At 50.3% G+C, this 19,334-nt stretch overlaps 1 protein-coding gene and 1 pseudogene across 1 annotated transcript; both read right to left on the bottom strand.

Annotated features, from left to right (window-relative positions):
* Positions 1–6,321: 6,321 nt before the first annotated feature.
* On the bottom strand, positions 6,322–12,209 carry LOC119462113 (putative ubiquitin carboxyl-terminal hydrolase 50; annotated as a pseudogene).
* Positions 12,210–14,304: 2,095 nt separating this feature from the next.
* Positions 14,305–16,136, bottom strand: LOC119462654 (ubiquitin carboxyl-terminal hydrolase 2). Its single transcript, XM_037723967.2, has one exon. The coding sequence runs from the start codon at positions 16,009–16,011 to the stop codon at positions 14,746–14,748; it is 1,266 nt and encodes a 421-aa protein (XP_037579895.2). The 5' UTR covers positions 16,012–16,136; the 3' UTR covers positions 14,305–14,745.
* Positions 16,137–19,334: the final 3,198 nt, after the last annotated feature.

Genomic DNA, 19,334 nt, shown 5'->3' with positions numbered 1-19,334 from the left:
CTGAAATCTGCATATCTAATGCGAGTATTCGCGAGATGTGATTTTATAATCGTTAATCGTGACGTAACTGACGAGCATGTGATGGTATTGATGTCATGACCTATCAGTATTGTTAGTCATACATTCATGCCCATCCATACCAATTTTGGTATATACCAAGTGAACGAGACGAGAGTTTGCGACAGGTTTTCGATACTTTTAGCATGGCACCGCCACCACCACCGACACTTGTGAGACAATACAAGTTTCGCTTGAAAGATGGGACCAGCGAGTGAATTGAGAGAGCAGCGGAGACTTGGAGAAGTGAAGAAGAAGGAGGAATAAACGCAATTCAGTAAACGTCAAAAGAAATCTTGGTTTATAAGTTATAAGTTGATTTCCACGGATATGTAGGACCCGCCGATTGTTTTTAAATTTACAGACAGTCATAATTTTTTCTAAACACGGGAATGCAATGAGCCTCTGCGCATGCACATGCATAATCATTGCGAATTGCTGCGTCTACAGCGCAATATTCGTTTGTTCAAAATGGTCTACTTGAAAAGGCACGTAGCCGTTAGAAGCCAAAGGGACGAAGTTAAGGCAAATCCATGTATACCGGCCCATCGTTTCCCATATACTTGCAGCACCCGTAGACGCTCCACAGCGTCCGCTTTAGCTCTATTTAATTTTTGTAGGAAACTATGGTGAGAGGGATGCACACCGTGGCTTCGGGCCTAAGCGACAGGGGACCAACGCACAGGCCGCCCCCTTGATGGGACCATCGCGTGAGAGGGACGCATACGAGTGGCTGCCGGCCGTTGTCACCGCCGGTGGCAAAAAGTCCCCCCATTCACTGGTGAACCGGTGTGTCGCATGCGCAAGTGATGAGGGGGCGGGTGTCCGCTGGATGACGACGGCTTTATGGGAAGGGAGGCGGTCGGGGGAAGGAGCATATCGTTTGATTGACGACACCGTGGCGCCCTACCTGTGCAGCGGCAAAACAGCCACCTTAATGTTGAAAGAGCTACACATGTGTTGGCCCAATCTTGGGAACGAAGCGCTCGCAAGGGCTTGGCGCTTGCTTCGGTGATTTGAAAAGAACCCGAAGTATTCGGCAGGATATGAATTCTGAATTAGGAAAGGAATTCTGCGGAAACTTGCTAAGACGACCAAGTTCCATTAACAGGGCTTTCTTTAAAAGCAGATGTTGAAGTGAACCTCTTCACAGGAGAAGAAGGAAGAGAGAAAGAAAGTTATTCGAGAAATGGCAGAGAGGTCGGCGTGAGGTCGTCTTCTCGAGCCATCTACTACGCGCCGGGATAAATAGATGGGGAGAGAAAGATGGTTACGAGTCGTGACGGTGTGGTTAAAAGGCATGAATAAATAGTGTGCCGCATGGACTTTACGCATCCGGGAGAAGGCCGGCACACCAGAAACAACATATCCGATAGAAAATAAGTGGCGGTAATTCGCTAAGGAAGGCGTACTAGATGAAGACAATGTTTTCAAAAGTGAGCGAGCGCATGTTCTGTCTGACAATGTAGATAGAAGTTACGGGACGAGTTCATCGCCGGTATTCGCTGCATGTCTCTCATCGAACTGTCGCGCTGTTACGCGTTTCTTGAAGGTCAAGCAAGTCGTGTCTTGTGGTTCAACAGCGTTTCAATGCTGAGTAAACGCGCCGCTTTCTGTGCACGGTCTACCACGGTGGCTGAGCAACGCGTTCGTCATTGAAATATGCAGCGCGCCTCTTGCCGCAATGCGCAAGCTATCGCTGACAAAGATATCAAGCCAAGGTTGGTTCTGTCATGATTTATTTTATTTATTTCATAATAGTGAAGGCCAGTTTGTTCCCCGTAGGAGCCGCAAGAACTGAAAGCAGTACAATTTTCAGGTATTATGTCGACAAAGTATATCTTCAAAGAGCATAGCAGGGCGATTTCTTGAAAGATTGACGCTTCGAGGCCGCTCCCATAAACTGCTGTTGGCTGTATACACAGGCACGCAGACTTTTTTTTTTTTCGAGGTCGTTGAGGGGGGTGAAAACATACATGTCTTACTTACAACAGCATTTATCAAAATTTTCTTCTGTTACTACTGACTTTTGTTGCCTTCGCTTGACTTTCTGATCATATGTGATTGAATGCCATGCATACTTTCGGCAATCGCTCGGCGCTGATGTCATACTCGAATAGACTAACACTTTGCTTTTATTTTGCGATCATAAAGTGAGGTGACGGCCTCGTTCAGGGCAATTCATCAAGCGGATATCGCTAGTTGCGACCACAGGACTCGTCGATGACAATACGGTTGCGGGATTTGCTGCAGTTCTGCAGAAGATAAACGAACGGCGGCGGCGGCTTGTGGAAAGCGGTGCCCTTCATTTTCAGGCACCGCGTCGTATCCTAGGGACGTATTCTCGGACGATTACTTTCAGCGATACTATACCTTTCGCCTGACATAGTGCTCAACCAACCAATCAGCTCATCCGGGCTTTCTCAACCAGCCAATATAAATAAGCGCGCACTGAAAATGATATATCCGAAAGTGGCCGTCCGAGAATACGTCCCCAAAATACGTCTGACGTTCCGACGGCCGGTATAGCAGCCGCTACCGAGCTTACCGAGCCAAAATGGCAAGACCGCGCACTTTTTCTTTTCATTACTTCGAGCACTCCAACGCGAGCAGTGAAAGCCAGCGAGCAGTGAAGCGGGCACTCGGTCTAACAGAACGAGACGGCGACCGACGAGCCCCTCCACCCCCCTTCCCCTTATCATTCCGCATAGACTGTACTATTCTTTGCATAGACTGTACTATTAATCCGTGCAATGCGGTCCATTGACCGCATTGCACGGATTGCACTAGCTGACGCAATTCCCATAGCATCCTATGCAAATCGCGTCAGGTAGTCGAAGAGCGAGAACCAGGCCTAGGGTTCGTACAAATGTCCACAACCCGCAGCTAATTAATGCTCCCGTTCGTGACGCCAGTTGGCCCGGAGGATCACGGATGGGTTTGTGGCACATGGTCAATATGACGGGAGAGTGCAGGATCAACAGGAATGTCTGATTCAGCTAATTCGTGAATGAAAGCTGTACCGTAGTAGCCGTAGCGTGCCAAGCAAGGCAGAAAGCGGTTGAGACACGTGACCATCTTGCGTCGTCATGGCTAATCTCTGTCCGTCACCATAGGCGCAGGATATACAGTAAGGACTCACAGGTTTTAACAAGCGTACACCACAGGACAAGAGCTAGCCTTGGACAAGACACGAACTAGTCCACAGGGCACAGGACGAGAGGTAGTCCTGCGCCTACTTCCTTTCGCCCCGTCCTGAGGAGAGCGCTTGTCAAACCTCCAAGTGTGAGCCAACTAGACCCAGCAACACGTTTCTTTAAGCTACAGAATAAGGACAGTGGATCAGTCCTTTTCTTGGTTGTGTCGTCCCTAAGCATGCTAGCGTGATCCTTACCTTTGAATCCACTGCACGGATTTAGTGACAAGGGGGTATATTCGAATGGTGACGACGGAAAGCGCGTGCCATTTTCTGTCTTCTTTCCTTCTTTCTTTCGTTCTTTCTTTCTTTCTTTCTTTCTTTCTTTCTTTCTTTCTTTCTTTCTTTCTTTCTTTCTTTCTTTCAGCAAAGGTCGAGCAGTGGCGTTGCAGACGTTCCCTTCGAAACGCCGCCGACAACGCGCGGATTTTTCGCGCCCAAATTGTGCCCGAAACCGAGTCGCATACAGATGACGAGCGCAGCCTTCGCCTCCCCTATTTGTGTACATACGTGCCGTGCTTTCGCGCGGGTGGTGGGTGGTGGAGGCGAGCCGAGAGTGCCGCGCACTCGTGCCACCAAGGAGTGACGGCCTCCTCCTCCTGTCTCCTTTGTTTCCCTTTTCACCTCATGACGCGCCAGCCAAATCGCGCCTCCATATGTTTTTTTTTTTTTTTTTTTTTTTTTTTTTTTTTTTTTTTTTACGGCGTTCGCTGTTTAAAAGGCGCGCTTACGTTCAGATTTCGTGGCCGTCTCTTCTAGGTGCGACGGTCGTGTTTATCGTCATCGTGCTTATCATCGTCGTCGGTCATACCTGCCTAGCACAAGAAGTTATCGAAAGAGAAAAAAGAAAACTTCGTCCAGCCAAAAATTGAATTTCTGCTCCCCCGATGCATGAGTGAGCATCTGCGCCATTGTCGCGTCGTCGCATAATCATCGCCGTCGACGTGACACTGTCGGTGCTTTCGTCGTCGTAGCGGTGTTGTCGCCCTTGTCGTCCACTGCTCTTTGGCTTGAATTCGGGGGTCTTCGCTTCAGCGGCCCCATGCAAATTTTTGTCCTTGCTGTTTAGTATATTACCCGTACCTCGGGCAACTTTCACAAAATGCAAAACCGTTTCAATCAAGGCTAATTAGTTTGTCGAGCGCAAATCGAGGCAGCTCCAGCTTCAAATAAGGTCCAGAGAAGAGCTTCTCCGTTAAGCCGCAGTTTTCCTCCAGGACTTGTGATTTGTGAAGACTCCGAAGAACCACAGTAATAAAAGACAGTTAACGGAACGGAATGTGCATGGGAGAGCGCATGGTCTTTGCATGTCATCCTTTCGTACAGCTTAATAACAAATTTGGTGGGAGGGGAGGGGCGCATGTCTCATAGTGAAGAGTCGCTCATCTAAGCATGTAAGGACAGCCAGAAAGCCAATGTAGCCTTACCTTGAACAACCTCAGGAAGCCATGCAGTTGTCTTGGAATTCGCGGGTGCCAAGCGAGCAATCATTTTTTGCCTGTTAAATGAACCACTTGCTTTAGACCATTTCCAAGCTGTCGGTTATAGGAAATCAGCCAGCTCGACAACACTGGCGAAGTCCATGGTCTACTGGCCCCAGTCCCTCGCATCTTCAACTGGGCACCGTCACTCAATGGCTCACGAGCGAAGCAAGAAAACTTGCCATACATCATGCCTTCTTCATACCTGCGGGATTTTGTAGTGGGAGTCGTAGGTGACATGCTTTTACTTCGAAAACTATAGAAACAAGAAAATGGTATTGTCTCGAATACTTCACCTGCATCCGTCTCGTAAATTAGGCTGATAATTTCGGTCAGAACCAGCTGTGGTACCGAATTTCACGTCATGTCTGCGATGGCATTTTTATAGGCTATAACGCAGTTATCAAAGCAAAATTATTTAAAAGCAAAATTCTCGCCCCAACGAAGAAGCACGTTCACCTGAACAGTAGCGAGCAAGTCGTCTAGATGTGTGGACTCTCGATTCCCCTCATGCGTTAGACAGAACGGTTGCCTTAAAATATAACGCTAATTGAAATGTTTCAAAATACCCTTCGCAAACCAGCTGGGTACTGTGCCAGTTTTTAGGTGCACTCAGTCATAAGAAAAGTTATTTCTCTTAATATATGACTCAACAGGCAGAGGCAGATGTCCATAAAATTAGCCACTTGAAGTGCTTCTTTCGTGCTTAATTAAGGAAGCTTTATGCTTCCCCAATTATGCTTCCTTAAATAAGGGAGCTTTATGCTTCCTTAATTAAACATTAGTTTAATTATTGCTTTGTTTATGCTTAGTGATCGCGCGTACGTGAGCGGGTACCCTTCCACCTTAAGCATAGTAACCAAGCAAACTACCGTGAAACATTTTGCGCACTAGACACAACTTTCATGAATGCCATCTTTAGTAAGACTATAGCCCTGCGATAGAATCCCACCCTCAACCCCATTATGAGAGCTGGAACATAAAGCACATTGCAAGAAGCTTATTCGTGACTCGCGAGATAAACCTTCTTGGTACAACGTAGACTTAATTCGCATGTTTTCTTTTAGGCTTCAGAGACACCGATTACTGCTTGGGAAAGTGCATCGCCCGCCGCTCTGAGCAGTGATCAACTTTCACTTCGCAAACCAGACAGACCATTTCAGTGATCGCGGTAGTGAATCTATGTGCAGCAACGCAGAAGTAAAATTCCGCAGTACAATTTTATCAGACGCTTCTGCTGTTGAACACGGCGGATTTTATCTACAAGGCAACATCTCCTCAGGATCAACGTCTTGTCTTCGGTGGAGATAATGTAATGGGGGATTTTCGCACCGTTAACGGGCAGCCGGAGAGGGGTAGGGGTGGGGGTCACACAACGTTATAGGAAAGGGATGGCTGAAACTACACTCCGTGACACGGCGCTGACCTTCTCTGAGTAAGACGCAGATCCCTTGCTGCCGTAAACGCAGGATACAGAATTTCGTGGCCGCTTATCGGTTTATGTTAAGCCAGTGCCAAATGAATGCCAAAGGAGACCACAGGGAATTGTTGATGGGACAGCAGAGCAGAGCGCTGCAGTGTTCAACATCATGTCTTTTTGTAGAACAGCAGGCAGGCATTCTCCATTAGGAAAGGCTTGGCAAGTTCCTCATCGATGTCCGAGATGGGGGTCACCGTTTCGTCGTCGAATCGGTACCACTTGCCGTACATCTGATCATCGGCGTAAGCGATGTAGTGACCGTTCTCTGTTGAGTGCCTGCCGATGCGTACCACGATACCGTACAGCCTGTACTGTGGCCAGATGCCCGAGCCATCGGGCAGGCGCATGTTGGCACTGGGGATCTTGATGGGCTTGTGAACCTTGTGGGTCTGGCCTGTCGCGCGGTCGTAATGGAAGCGCAGCAGCTGGAGCACTACGGCGGTGGGCGTCTTCGAAAGCATGGTGCGATGAAGCCAGCTCGTGTGGTCGGCCAGGTTGCAGATGGACCCCGTCTGCGGCTCGTTCTTGTTGTCAGCGTAGCGGTTGTCCATGCGCTTGGCCTCGGTGAAGGACACCAGCAGGTCGTAGAGACGCAGCACTGTCCTTCCGCCATTGCTGTCTCTCCGGTCGCGTAGTCCGATGGTGATGGGCAGCACGTTGTACTCCTGTGTGCGAATGCTGGTCTTGAGGCAGGAAGTTTACTGGTGTATGTCCGACGTCTGCCCCGTGAAGAGGTGCACGATGGGCGAGTCGTTGCTGCGTTCGTAGACCTACCAGCCCTTGTAGGCCACCTCGAGGATGCGGTCGAGGCAGCGCTTGTTCAGCGTCGAGATGGACACCTGGAAGTTCTCGGAGTTGTGCTCGGCTGAGCCGCTGGCGTTGGCCTGCGCGGCCTTGGTGCGCGGGTGCCGGCTGTTGAGTATCTTGTGCAGCACGTTGAGCAGCGTCATCACGAACTCGGCCGGGTTCTTTTTTCTAAACTTGGGAATGCAATGAGTATCTGCGCATGCACATGCATAATCATTGCGAATTGCTGCGTCTCCAACGCAATATTCGTTTGTTCAAAATGGTCTATTTGAAAAGACACGTAGCCGTAGCCGAAAAGACACGTAGCTTTAGCTCTAGTAAATTTTTGTATGAAACTACTGTGGGAGGGATGCATGCACACCACGGCTTCGGGCCTAAGTGACAGGGGAACGACTGACGGAAAACCTTTCTTTTTGGCTGAAGTATTGACAGGGAGGGTGTGGAGCGATCCTTAAGGGACGTTCCTTATAAACACTAGGTGGGCTCCTCATTACAGGAGCCCATTGGCTATAGCCGCGGCTTGGGCCCGCACGACCAGGGCCTTCTGGCTCGCCAGGCCGGAGCAGCCGAGCAGCGCCGCCTCCCAGTCCTCCCGGTTAGGATTGGGTATTGGGGGAAGGTGCGGAGTGGATTGGCATGCCCACACCGTGTGGAAAATGTCCGAAGACTTTTTCTCACAGTGTGGACACTTCCCTGTGCACGCAGGGTCGAAATGATTTAGGACTGCCGGGCACAGCAGTGCTTTAGTATAGAGGCGAAGGAGTAAACGCTCCTCCGCCTTCGTGAGGCCCCTATAGGGTTTAGGAAAGATTGCGTGCCCCAATTGGCAATGTTGGGTGATTTCCTTAAAGGTAAAATCCGTATTGGATTCGGAGTCCGTATCGAGAGGAGGCGAGGGCGATGCTCGGAGAGTAACCGCGCAGGCAACGGCGTCAGTCGCTTCGTTGCCCTCGAGACCCGTGTGCGCGGGAGTCCATATTATCGTGCGAGACGCGGGGCCCCGATATAATCGCTGTGCTTAAGTATGCGGTACCGAAAATATGGAATAAAGCTCTTTCCGATGTTCCTGCAGGCCCCTCGCGAGTCGGTGATGATGACCCGCGAGTCCTGATCTGCGGCGGCGAGCGCAATGGCCACTTCTTCGGCATGTGTTACGTCTTGTGCTTTGAACGTAAGGCCGTTCACCGCGGTCTTTTGATGGACGACTGCGGCCGTGTACCAACCCCCATGGTGTGGGCCGGAGGCGTCCACGTAGAATACTCCGTGTTTGTTCCCATAGTGACGTGCCAACGCTTCCGAGCGCGCGAGGCGCGGGCCACTATATGGTCGTCTCGTGTCATGTTGGCCGGAAGAGGGTGCACGTGCAGGGCGCATCTCCAGATTTCGGGGATGCGCACGCGCTGTTCCGTTAGTGTTGGATTTTGGATGTGTAATCGGGCAAGAAGGCGGCGACCCGACGGCGTCTTTGAGAGTCTTGTGTAGTGGTTGGGGACCAACGCTGGGCAATACGCGCAATCCGCCCCATTATTGATGGGACCATCGCGTGAGAGGGACGCATACGAGCGGCTGCCGGCCGTTGTCACCGCCGGTGGCAAAAAGTCCCCATTCGCTGGTGAACCGGTGTGTCGCATGCGCAGTTGATGAGGGGGCGGGTGTCCGCTGGATGACGATGGCTTTATGGGAAGGGAGGCGGTGGGGGGAAGGAGCATATCGTTTGATTGATGACACCGTGGCGCCCTACCTGTGCAGCGCCAAAAGAGCCACCTTAAGGTTGAAAGAGCTACACATGTGTTGGTCCAATATTGGGAACGAAGCGCTCGCAAGGGCTTGCCGCTTGCTTCGGTGATTTGAAAAGAACCCGAAGTATTCGGCAGGATATGAATTCTGAATTAGGAAAGGAGTTCTGCGGAAACTCGCTAGGACGACCAAGTTCCATTAGCAGAGCTTTCTTTTAAAGCAGATGTTGAAGTGAACCTCTTTACAGGAGAAGAAAAAGGAAGAGAGAAAGAAAGGTTTTCGAGAAATGGCAGAGAGGTCGGCGTGAGGTCGTCTTCTCTAGCCATCTACTAAGAGCGGGGTTAAATAGATGGGGAGAGAAAGATGGTTACGAGTGGTGACGGTGTGGTTAAAAGGCGTGAATGAATAGTGTGCCGCATGGACTTTATACGTCCGGAAGAAGGCCGGCACTCCTGAAACGACATACTCGATACAAAAAATTTGGAGGACGCTAAAGTTTCGCCTTTAAGAGTGGAACGCGATAGCATTCAAAGATCCCTGGCTGCTTATCAGACCTTTTCCTCGTATATTCAAATTACAATCCGATGCTATCACGTCGGTAGGTTGTGGTTAAGTCTCGTACTTTACAATTTTTCTGACGGATTTTACTTTGATAAATTCAATCTTTGTTCACTAACGCCTTGCGCCATGCGAAGGGCCTGCCCTGTCCGGGTGGTTCGGGATGATGTTGTTCGGCACGCTTATTTCCGCCAACGACGGCGGCGCTTACGCCAACGCCGTCGCCGAATTTTCTGCGACACGGGGCCCTTAACGCTTTCGCGTTAACAAGTGGCGGTAACTCGGCAAGGAAGTCGTGGTAGATGAAGACAATGTCTTCAAAAGTGAGCGCGCGCATGTTCTGTCCGACAATGGCGATAGTAGTTACGGGACGAGTTCATCGCCGGTATTCGCTGCGCGTCGCTCGTCGTACTGTGGCGATGTCGCGCGTTTCTTCAAGGTCAAGCACGTCGTGTCCTGTGATTTAACACCGTTTTAATACTGAATAAACGTTCCGCTTTCTCTGCACGGTCTACCACAGTGGCTGAGAGACGCGTTCGTCACTGAAATCTGCAGCGCTTTCTTGTTGTAATGTGTACGCTATCACTTACAAAGATATCAAGCCAAGGTTGGTTCTGCCAGGAGTTATTTAATTTAATTTATTTCATAATATTGAATGCCAGTTTTGCCCGCGTAGGAGTAGCAAGAACTGAAAGCAGTACAATTTTCAGGTCTTATGTAGACATATATCGTCAAACAACAAAGCAGTGGATTTCTTGAAGGATTGACGCTTTGAGAAAGCTCCCATCACCTGCTGTTGTATATATACAGGCACGTAGTTTTTTTTTTTCTCTTTTTTTTCGAGGTCGTTGAATGAAAACATACCCGTCTCACTTACAAGAGCATTTATAAAAATTTTCCTTCCGTTACTACTGACTTTGTTGCCTTCACATGACTTTCTGATCAGATGCGATTGAATTGCATGTATACTTTCTGCAATGGCTTGGCTCTGGTATCATACTCGAATAGACTTACACTTCGCTTTTATGTTTCGATCCCAAAGTGAGGTACCGGCCTCGTTAAGGGCAATTCATCAAGTGGATATACTTAGTTGAGACTGCAGGACTCATCGATGACTATACAGTTGCGGGATTTGCTGGAGTTCAGGAGATAAACGCACGGCGGCGAAGGCGTGTGGCAAAACGGAACCGTTCATGTTCAGGTATCGCGTCGTATCCGATGGACGTATTCTCGGACGATCACTATCGGCGATACTATACGTTTCGCGTGACGTAGTTTTCAACCAGCCAATCAGCTCATCCGGTTTTGCTCAACCAGCCAACATAAGCGCGCACTGAAAATGATATATCCGAAAGTGACCGTCCGAGAATACGTCCCCAAACGACGTCTGACGCTCCGACGGCCGGTATAGCAGCCATTGAAGTTCTCCGCCTGGGCTTGCGGAGCAAAAATGGCAAGACCGCACACTTTTTTTTTTTTTTCAATACTTCGAGCACCCGGCCGCGAGCAATGAAAGCCAGTGAGCAGTGAAGCGAGCACTCGGTCTAACAGAAGCAGACGGCGACAGGCGAGCTCTGTGTATATGGTACGCGGCGCTCGGACGACGCCTCGACTCAGATTTGACGCGCTCAATATTCCACTGGCGTCTCTGCATACATTTGTATATTCGGCGCGTCGCCGTTGTCGTCGACGCCATTGTGTAATGCAATGTCGCTGCCGCTAAAGAGGGTCGCACTCGCGCAGGAAGGCACACTGCCCCCCCCCCCCCCCCCCCCCCACCCCCTTCACCATTTCGCATCGACTGTGCTGTTCTTTCTGTCCTCTTCCCCTCCCCTCCCTGGCTTGCGCTCTCGAATTCCGCTCTGTCCCGAGTCTCACAAAAATCCGTGCAATACTTCCAATGCTATACGAATCGCGTCAGCCAGTCGAAGAGCGAGAACTAGGCCAAGGGTTCGTACAAATGTCCACAACCCGCTGCTAATCCTCCCGTGCGTGACGCTAGTTGGCCAGGTGGATCACGGATGGGCTAACGACATACGGTTGTAATGACGGGAGAGTGGAATATCAGGAATTTTTGTTCAGCTAATTCGTGAATGAAAGCTGTACGTAAAAGCCGCAAGGTGTTAAGCAAAGCGGAATACCGGTAAGGCATGTGGCCATGTTGCGCCGTCATAGATCCTCTCTGTCCGTCACCATAGGCGCCACGCTGTACAGTAAGGACTCGCAGGTTTTAACAAGCGCACACCAACACAGGACAAGGGCGAGTCCTGCGCGTGCTTCCTTTCCCCCCGTCCTGAGGAGAGCACTTGTCAAACCTCCAAGTGTGACCCAACTAGCCTCAGCAACACGTTCCTTTAAGCTACAGAATAAGGACAGTGGACCGGTCCTTTTCTTGGCTGTCGTCCCTAAGTAGGTAGAGCGATCCTTACCTTTGAATCCACTGCACCGATTTAGTGACAAGGGGGTATATTCGACTGGCGACGGCGGAAAGAGCGTGCAATTTTCTGTCTTCTTTCTTTCTTTCTTTCTTTCTTTCTTTCTTTCTTTCTTTCTTTCTTTCTTTCTTTCTTTCTTTCTTTCTTTCTTTCTTTCTTTCTTTCTTTCTTTCTTTCTTTCAGCGAAGTCGAGCAGTGGCGTTGCAGACGGTGCTTTCGGAACGCCGCCGACAACGCGCAGATTTTTCGCGCCCAAATTGTGCCCGCGACCGTGTCGCATACAGATGACGAGCGCAGCCTTCGCCTCCCCTATTTGTGTACATACGTGCCGTGCTTTCGCGCGGGTGGTGGGTGGTGGAGGAGAGCCGAAAGTGCCGCGCACTCGTGCCACCCAGGAGTGACGGCCTCCTCCTCCTGACTCCTTTGTTTCGCTTTTCACCTCCTGACGCGCCAGCCATATGGCGTCTCCACATGTTTTTTTACGGCGTTCGCTCTTGAAAAGGCGCGCTTCGTTCAGATTTCGCGGCCGTCTCTTTCATGTGAGACAATTGTGTTTATCGTCATCATCGTCGTCGGTCATGCCTACCTGGCAAAAGAAGTTATCGAAAGAGAAAAAAACTTCGTGCCGCCAAATATGGCATTTCGGCTCCCCCGATGCATGTGTGAGCACTTGCGCCATTGTCGCGTCGTCGCATAATCATCGTCGTCGACGTGACGTTGTCGCTGTCGGTGTTTTCGTCGTCGTGCCGGTGAAGTTTCGCCCTTGTCGTCTACCGCTCTTTAGGGTTGTACTCGTGGCCTTCGCTTCCGAGCCCCCATGTAAATATTTGTCGTCGTTATTTAGTCCATTACCCGTTCCACGGGAGACTTTCACAAAATGCAGACCCGTTTCAGTCAAGGCTAATTATTTTGTCCAGCTCAAATCAAGGCAGCTCTAGCTTCAAGTAGGGCTCAGAGAACCGCTTCTCTGTTAAGCCGCAGTTGTTCTCCAGGACTTGTGATTTGTAAAGACTCTGAAGAACCACAGTAATACAGGACAGTTAACGGAACAGAGTGTGCACGGGAGAGTGCATGGTATTTGCACGTCATCTTTTCGTATAGCTTGATGGCCGCGGTGGCTCAGTTAGCTAAGGCGTTGCGCTGCTGAGCACGAGGTCACGGGATCCAATCCCAGCCGCGGCGGCCACATTTCAATGAAAGCACAATGCTAAAACGCCCGTGTGCTTGTGTTCTAGCGCACGTTAAAGAACTCCAGGTAGTCCAAATTAATCCGGAGCCCTCCAATACGGCGTGCCTCATAATCAGAGCTGGTTTTTGATACGTAAAACCCCAGAAAGAAGAAGACAAATTTGGAGGTGGCGCATGTCTCATAGTTAATTCATAGAGTCACTTGTCTAAGCATGTAAGGCAAGGAACGTCATCGACAGCCAGAAAGCCAATGTAGCCTTTCCTTGAATGACCTCAGGAAGGCATGCAGTTCTCTTGGAATTAGCCGGTGACAAGCGAGCAATCATTTATTGCCAGTTAAATGAACCGCTTGCTTAAGACCACTTCCAAGCTGACGGCCACAGAAAATCAGCCCGCTCCACAACGCCGGCGAAGCGCATAGTCTAATTGCCCACCACCTCGCATCTTGAAGTGGGCACTGTCACTAAATGGCTCATGAGTGAAGCAACATAACTTTCCATACATCACGCCTTCTTCACGCCTGTGAGATTTTGCAGTGAGAGCCGCAGGTGACATGGTTTTACTTCGGAAACTATGAAAACAGGAACGTGGTTTTGACTCGAATACTCCACCTGTTTCCATCTCGTAAAGTAGGCTGATAATTTCACCCAGAACCAGCTGTGGTACTTAAGGCTCACAAGCCGTGTCTGTCTGCTAAGGCTTCTTTATAGGCGAAGACGCAGTTACCGAAACAGTGATTTGAAATTCATGTTCTCGTCACACCGAAGCGCTTCAACTGTAGTGAGCAAGTCGTCTAGACGTGTGGACTCTCAATTCCACTCATGCGTTATAACGATTGCCTTAATATCGAATACTTAAATGTGTCCAAATATACCCCCCGCAAACCAGCTGACTACTGTGCCACTATAATTAGGTGTAGTCAGCCATAAAATATTCGTTCTCTTTAAATATGATTTAACAGTCAGAGGCAGATGACCATAAATTTAGCCACTCTTAAAGCGATGTTTTTGTGTTTACGGAGGCAACTTATGCTTAGTGACGACCTGTACGTGAGCGGATGTCCTTCCACCTTAAGCATAGTAACCAAGCAAACCAGCGTGAAAAATGTAGTGCATAAGCGATGAATTTCACGAATGTCATCATTAGTGCAGACTATAGCCCTGCAATAGACTCCCACGCTCAGCATCATTATGCGATTTGGAGCATAAAGCATCTTGCAAGAACCTTATCTGGCGACTCGCGGGATAAACTTCCTGGTAAAACGTAGGCTTCATTTGCATGTATTGTTTTACGCTTTTCATGCATCGATTACTGCAGTGGAAATTGCATCGCCTGCACTGCCACAGCAATCAACTTTCACTTCGCAAACCACACAGACCATTTCAGTGATCACGATGGTGCACCTGCAGCAGCGCAGAAGTAAAATTCCGCAGTATAATTTTATCAGACGCTTCTGCTGTTGAACACGGGAGATTTTATCTACAAGGCAACATCCCCTCAGGATCAACGTCTCGTCTTCGGTGGAGATAATGTAATGTGGGATTTTTGCACCGTTAACGGGCAGCTGGACGGGGGGAGGGGTGGGGGTCGCACAACGTTATAGGAAAGGGATGACTGAAACTACACTCCGTGACACGGCACTGTCCCTCTCAGAATAAGACGCAGATCCCTTGTTGCCGTAAACGCAGGATACAGAATTTCGTGGCCGCTTGTCGGTTTATGTTAAGCCAGTGCCAAATGTATGCCAAAGGATACCACAAGGAATTGTTGATGGGACAGCATAGCAGAGCGCTGCATGGTTCAACATCATGTCTTTTTGTAGAACAGCAGGTAGGCGTTCTCCATTAGGAAAGGCTTGGCAAGTTCCTCATCGATATCCGAGATGGGGGTCACCGCTTCGTCGTCGAAGCGGTACCACTTGCCATACGTCTGATCCTCGGCGTAAGCGATGTAGTGACCGTCCTGCGTTGAGCGCGTGCCGATGTGCGCCACGATGCCGTACAGCTTGTACTGTGGCCAGGTGCCCGAGCCATTGGGCAGGCACATGTTGGCACTGGGAATCTTGATGGGGTCGCGAATCTTGCGGGTCTGGCACGTCGCGCTGTCGTATTGGAAGCGCAGCAGCTGGAGCACCACTGCGGTGGGCGTCTGCGAGAGCATGGTGCGATGAAGCCAGCTCGTGTGGGCGGCCAGGTTGCAGATGGGCCCCGTCTGCAGCTCGTTCTCGTTGTCGGCGTCGCGGTTGTCCATGCGCTTGGCCTCGGTGAAGGACACCAGCAGGTCGTAGAGACGCAGCACTGTCCTTCCGCCATTGCTGTCTCTCCGGTCGCGTAGTCCGATGGTGATGGGCAGCACGTTGTACTCCTGTGTGCGAATGCTGGTCTTGAGGCAGGAAGTGCACTGGTGTATGTCCGACGTCTGCCCCGTGAAGAGGTGCACGATGGGCGAGTCGTTGCTGCGTTCGTAGACCTGCCAGCCCTTGTAGGCCACCTCGAGGATGCGGTCGAGGCAGCGCTTGTTAAGCGTCGAGATGGACACCTGGAAGTTCTCGGAGTTGTGCTCGGCCGAGCCGCTGGCATTGGCCTGCGCGGCCTTGGTGCGCGGACGCCGGCTGTTGAGTATCTTGTGCAGCACGTTGAGCAGCGTCATCGCGAACTCGGCCGCGTCCTGCTGGTCCTGCGTGTAGGACGAGCTGGACACCAGCTGCGGCATGAAGGTCCGGCAGAGCCGGAAGAAGTTGTCCTGCGTCGAGGGCTGCAGGTTCCTGGCGACGCATTCCACGTGCAGCTTCAGGTAGCTCCAGAGGAAGTCCTCCTCGTTGGTGGCCATGATGAGGTTGCTGTTCTGCACCCAGTCCTGCAGGAGGCCCGCCATCTCGGGCGTGCGGAAAAGGCACTGCAGCGACGAGATGGCGAAGCAGAGGTTCTGACCGCGGTTGACGAGGCCCGGCGGAAGGTTATCCATTGGACTGCCGGCTCCGGCTGCTGCGAATGTGAGCTTTCGGTGTAACTGGGATAGCATGTCCCATCGGCCCAGCTTAGGGAGTCGAGAGGCGCCGGGCGCCTGCTGCATGACCGCTTGCCCCGGCCGCCCCCGGCGGGCTCAAGCCCAGACGCGGGCCCATCCCTTCAGCGCCCCAAGCTCACCTGCGACGCCCTGCGCGACGGCCTCGCCACTCCCCCCGCCAGCTTGCGGGCATTCGCTTCTTCTTCATCGTCGTTTGGCTTCTGGCTCGTCCTGCGCAGGATAACGCCGGGCGCGAATTTGTGGTTGATGCCTCTTCACGATGGCGCATGTCCACTACAGCGGATTGGCCAAGCAGCGGGTGGTGAGAGGAGGGCACTTATTCCTAAAGAATTTTAGAACCACGATGACGACGGGACGACGATAGTTTGTTGACTGACATCTAAGACAGCGCCAAGCTGTTCTCTGTGAGAGTAATACAGAGAATGAATGCTACACTGAAAGCTGTGCTCCGAACAAGAGTTCATCACTTGATCAGAAGAGTTTATGCCTGAGTCATCTTCTTGTTATTGCATTATGACTTTGCTAATTAACCTGTGACCTTCAAATCCTGCAGATCACATCTTCAGTTTTCACATTTTCATTGAGTTGAGAATGATTCAATGAGAAGGTGACTATTCCAGGATTGCACTACACTTCTAGGATTACACTGCAAGGCCATCACCGTTGTTCTTAGAGCGAGCTGTCAGACCAATTTTTCAAACCTGAACTTCGTCTGTTAAATGTAGCCATTAGACAGTTTTAAGTGCAACAAGTGCTTTATTACTCAAAGAAAAGAAAGGCGAGTTGAAAGATGTTCGGCAAAACTAACATTTTTACAAGTTATGACTAATCTGTAGAGTAAAGTGAAGGTGGCCTCGCAATAGAATGCGCACGGACCACTCATCAGTGAAAGGAAAAAAAGAAGTGTCAGGTCACCGCACGTTTATTAAGCAACGTCTACGAAAACAAATATATTATATTGTTAATGCATTTTTTTATTTTTCATGTTGATTATTACTTACACCATATTTCCGTGATTGCATGAAATTTTGAATTAAAATTTATTAGATGCCCTTTACCAGACTCTTTTTCCTCAGTTATGCAATCCCAACTTCTTTTTATTTCTTCTTTTTGTGAGGCTGATTACTTTGTTACTTATTAATTCATTTGACATGATTTTATTTTTTTTATTTACGCTTGCGTTATTGTAATGCGACCCAATTCTTCGTATATCCCCTAGAAGTGGGTTTGGGCCATTGTTAAAGAGAATCGTCATTATCATCATCACGTCACAAGTTAAAAGCGCTCAGACGGTAACAGATGAAAAAAAAGGAGATGAAAGGGAGCGGCGGTATGCGTCATATTTAGAGAGAATCCAAAACCAAACCAAATAAGAGGGTCAAGAGGCCGCACCGCGCGATGAAAACAGAACTATATGCGACGGCTGTATAGCGCGAGCGAACCAAAGAAAGCGGGCATTCTCGAATGTCGGCAGGATGTACAGCAAGCTCCATAAAATAAAGAAAAATTCCTCAGTCCACCGCAATGCACCTGACGACAAGGTATACGGATGAACCGAGGCGTCATCTCGGTCGTCACCGACGAGAGTTTCTTGATTCGCGAGCCGCGCTGGCGAGCAGGAGGCTCACTTGCCAACTCAGCGAGCAGCTCATCACGTCGTCCGGGTCTCGGAGCAGAGCCCCGGGCCACTAGGCGGCGTCAGGCACACTTACACACACACACACACATACACACACCCGAGAGGATCCAGCAGGAAATGAAAGACGAACGAGAACGGGGCTATATAATATACAGATCCAGGCGGCAGCGCCCCACAGTCGTCACCGCAACAGGAACGTAGCAGACGACGGCGCCGACAACCGGTGAGCAGACGAAAACCGCGCGGGGTGGCAGCTATATGGCCTCCGTGATTCAAGCACACACAGACAGAGGCCGCGCACAGAGGCGCACATACGCTCCGAGAGAAAAAAAAGATTCCTTTCCGCGGCCGCACCCAATCACGTCAGCGCATCAAAGCAATTTCTCGGCCGTTTCGTCGCGTAAGCGACCCCCCTCCTCTTCCCCTTCGCGGCCGGCGCTCGGGCTCAAAGTGCTCCTGGGTGTCATGAAACTTTAATGGCTCGACGCGGACCCTCGCTGCTGCATGCTGCGCTTCGGTCGTCGCTTCCGTCGTTGCGGCTTTTCGGAGTCGGGGCCTTTTGTGAGAGCGCTCGACCTTTCGTAGGAGCGCCGGACTTTGGTGTTACAATAAAGATGTTTTACTCTCTCTCTCTCTCACGACCCGGTCTGTCGCGAGGAGTTGGAACCCCCTCGCCGCCTGCTCCGCTGCTCGCCAACGCCGCGGGAGCGGAACGAATCGAAAAGAGTCCTCGTCGCCCGGATAGGTCAGGGCTCAACTTTCTTATCGTTTGAATGGAGGCCCGCTGCGTGGAGCTGCAGTGCTGTTTCTGCACTGGACCATCCTCGCTAACGCGAGAGAGCTGTTGGCACTATTCGAAAGGGCTTCAGAATGGTATTCCTCCGAGTTAGTGGTTAGTAGGTGATGAGCAAGACGAGAACAAGATGAAAGCATGAGCCAACGTTTCGACAAGTGGACTTGTCTTTTTCAAGGCGACATATATCCCCTCGAAGAAGACAAGATGTAGCCTTGAAAAGTAAAAAAAAAGCACTTGTCGAAACGATGGCTCCGGCTGTCACCTTGTTCTCATTTTGCTCATCGTATCCATCTCCTGCCTTCACGCGTTTTCCTTGGTTAGTAGCTGACATGCAAATACACGGTTAGTGGCTTAAGCAAGTTTTAAAGCTGGACTGCAAACACGGCACAAAAGGTGGGACAGCGCTAAAGAGGACCGCCTCAGTAGCTGGGACAACAATGAAAAGAAATATTTTTTCCCGGCAGGTGATTCCTGATTCTGTATCGGTTCCTATATCGCGTGGCCGATACTAGGCGCAGATGTTTATCTGTATTTTTATGTTATTTGCACGTGGCACATTTTTCAACATTTGAAACGCTCATCTAGTTACAAGCTTCATTAACGTTTTATGACATGGGCTGCACATATCTATGTTTGCCCTCTCCTGCTTGGACCTATTGTGGTTCGCAGTATACTGAACAAGTAAGTAAATGATGACAGTTTAGCGACATCCTGGTCTCCTCTCCCTTTTGTCCCGTGTCTTCAGTTCAGCTGTTAAGTCCCTCCTTATTAAATGCACTGCCCGAATATTGAACCAATATTGAAACAGGCCTGCGCGGCACACGCAGCACAGTCACAGCGCAAGCTAGTGGAGCGGCTAAAAAGTGTAGCTCCAATTTGGGCACCCCGCACAACAGGGTCTTCGCGGCAGTCTGTTCGCCTCGTTTTGACGAG

This window comes from Dermacentor silvarum, chromosome 8, assembly GCF_013339745.2.
Source record: "Dermacentor silvarum isolate Dsil-2018 chromosome 8, BIME_Dsil_1.4, whole genome shotgun sequence".
Classification (NCBI taxonomy): domain Eukaryota; kingdom Metazoa; phylum Arthropoda; class Arachnida; order Ixodida; family Ixodidae; genus Dermacentor; species Dermacentor silvarum.
This window is presented reverse-complemented; position numbering and strand designations above follow the sequence as displayed.

Bases quoted from the DNA above. Each gene is read 5' to 3' on its own strand.
- LOC119462654 (XM_037723967.2), bottom strand. From the start codon at position 16,011: ATGCAGCAGGCGCCCGGCGCCTCTCGACTCCCTAAGCTGGGCCGATGG.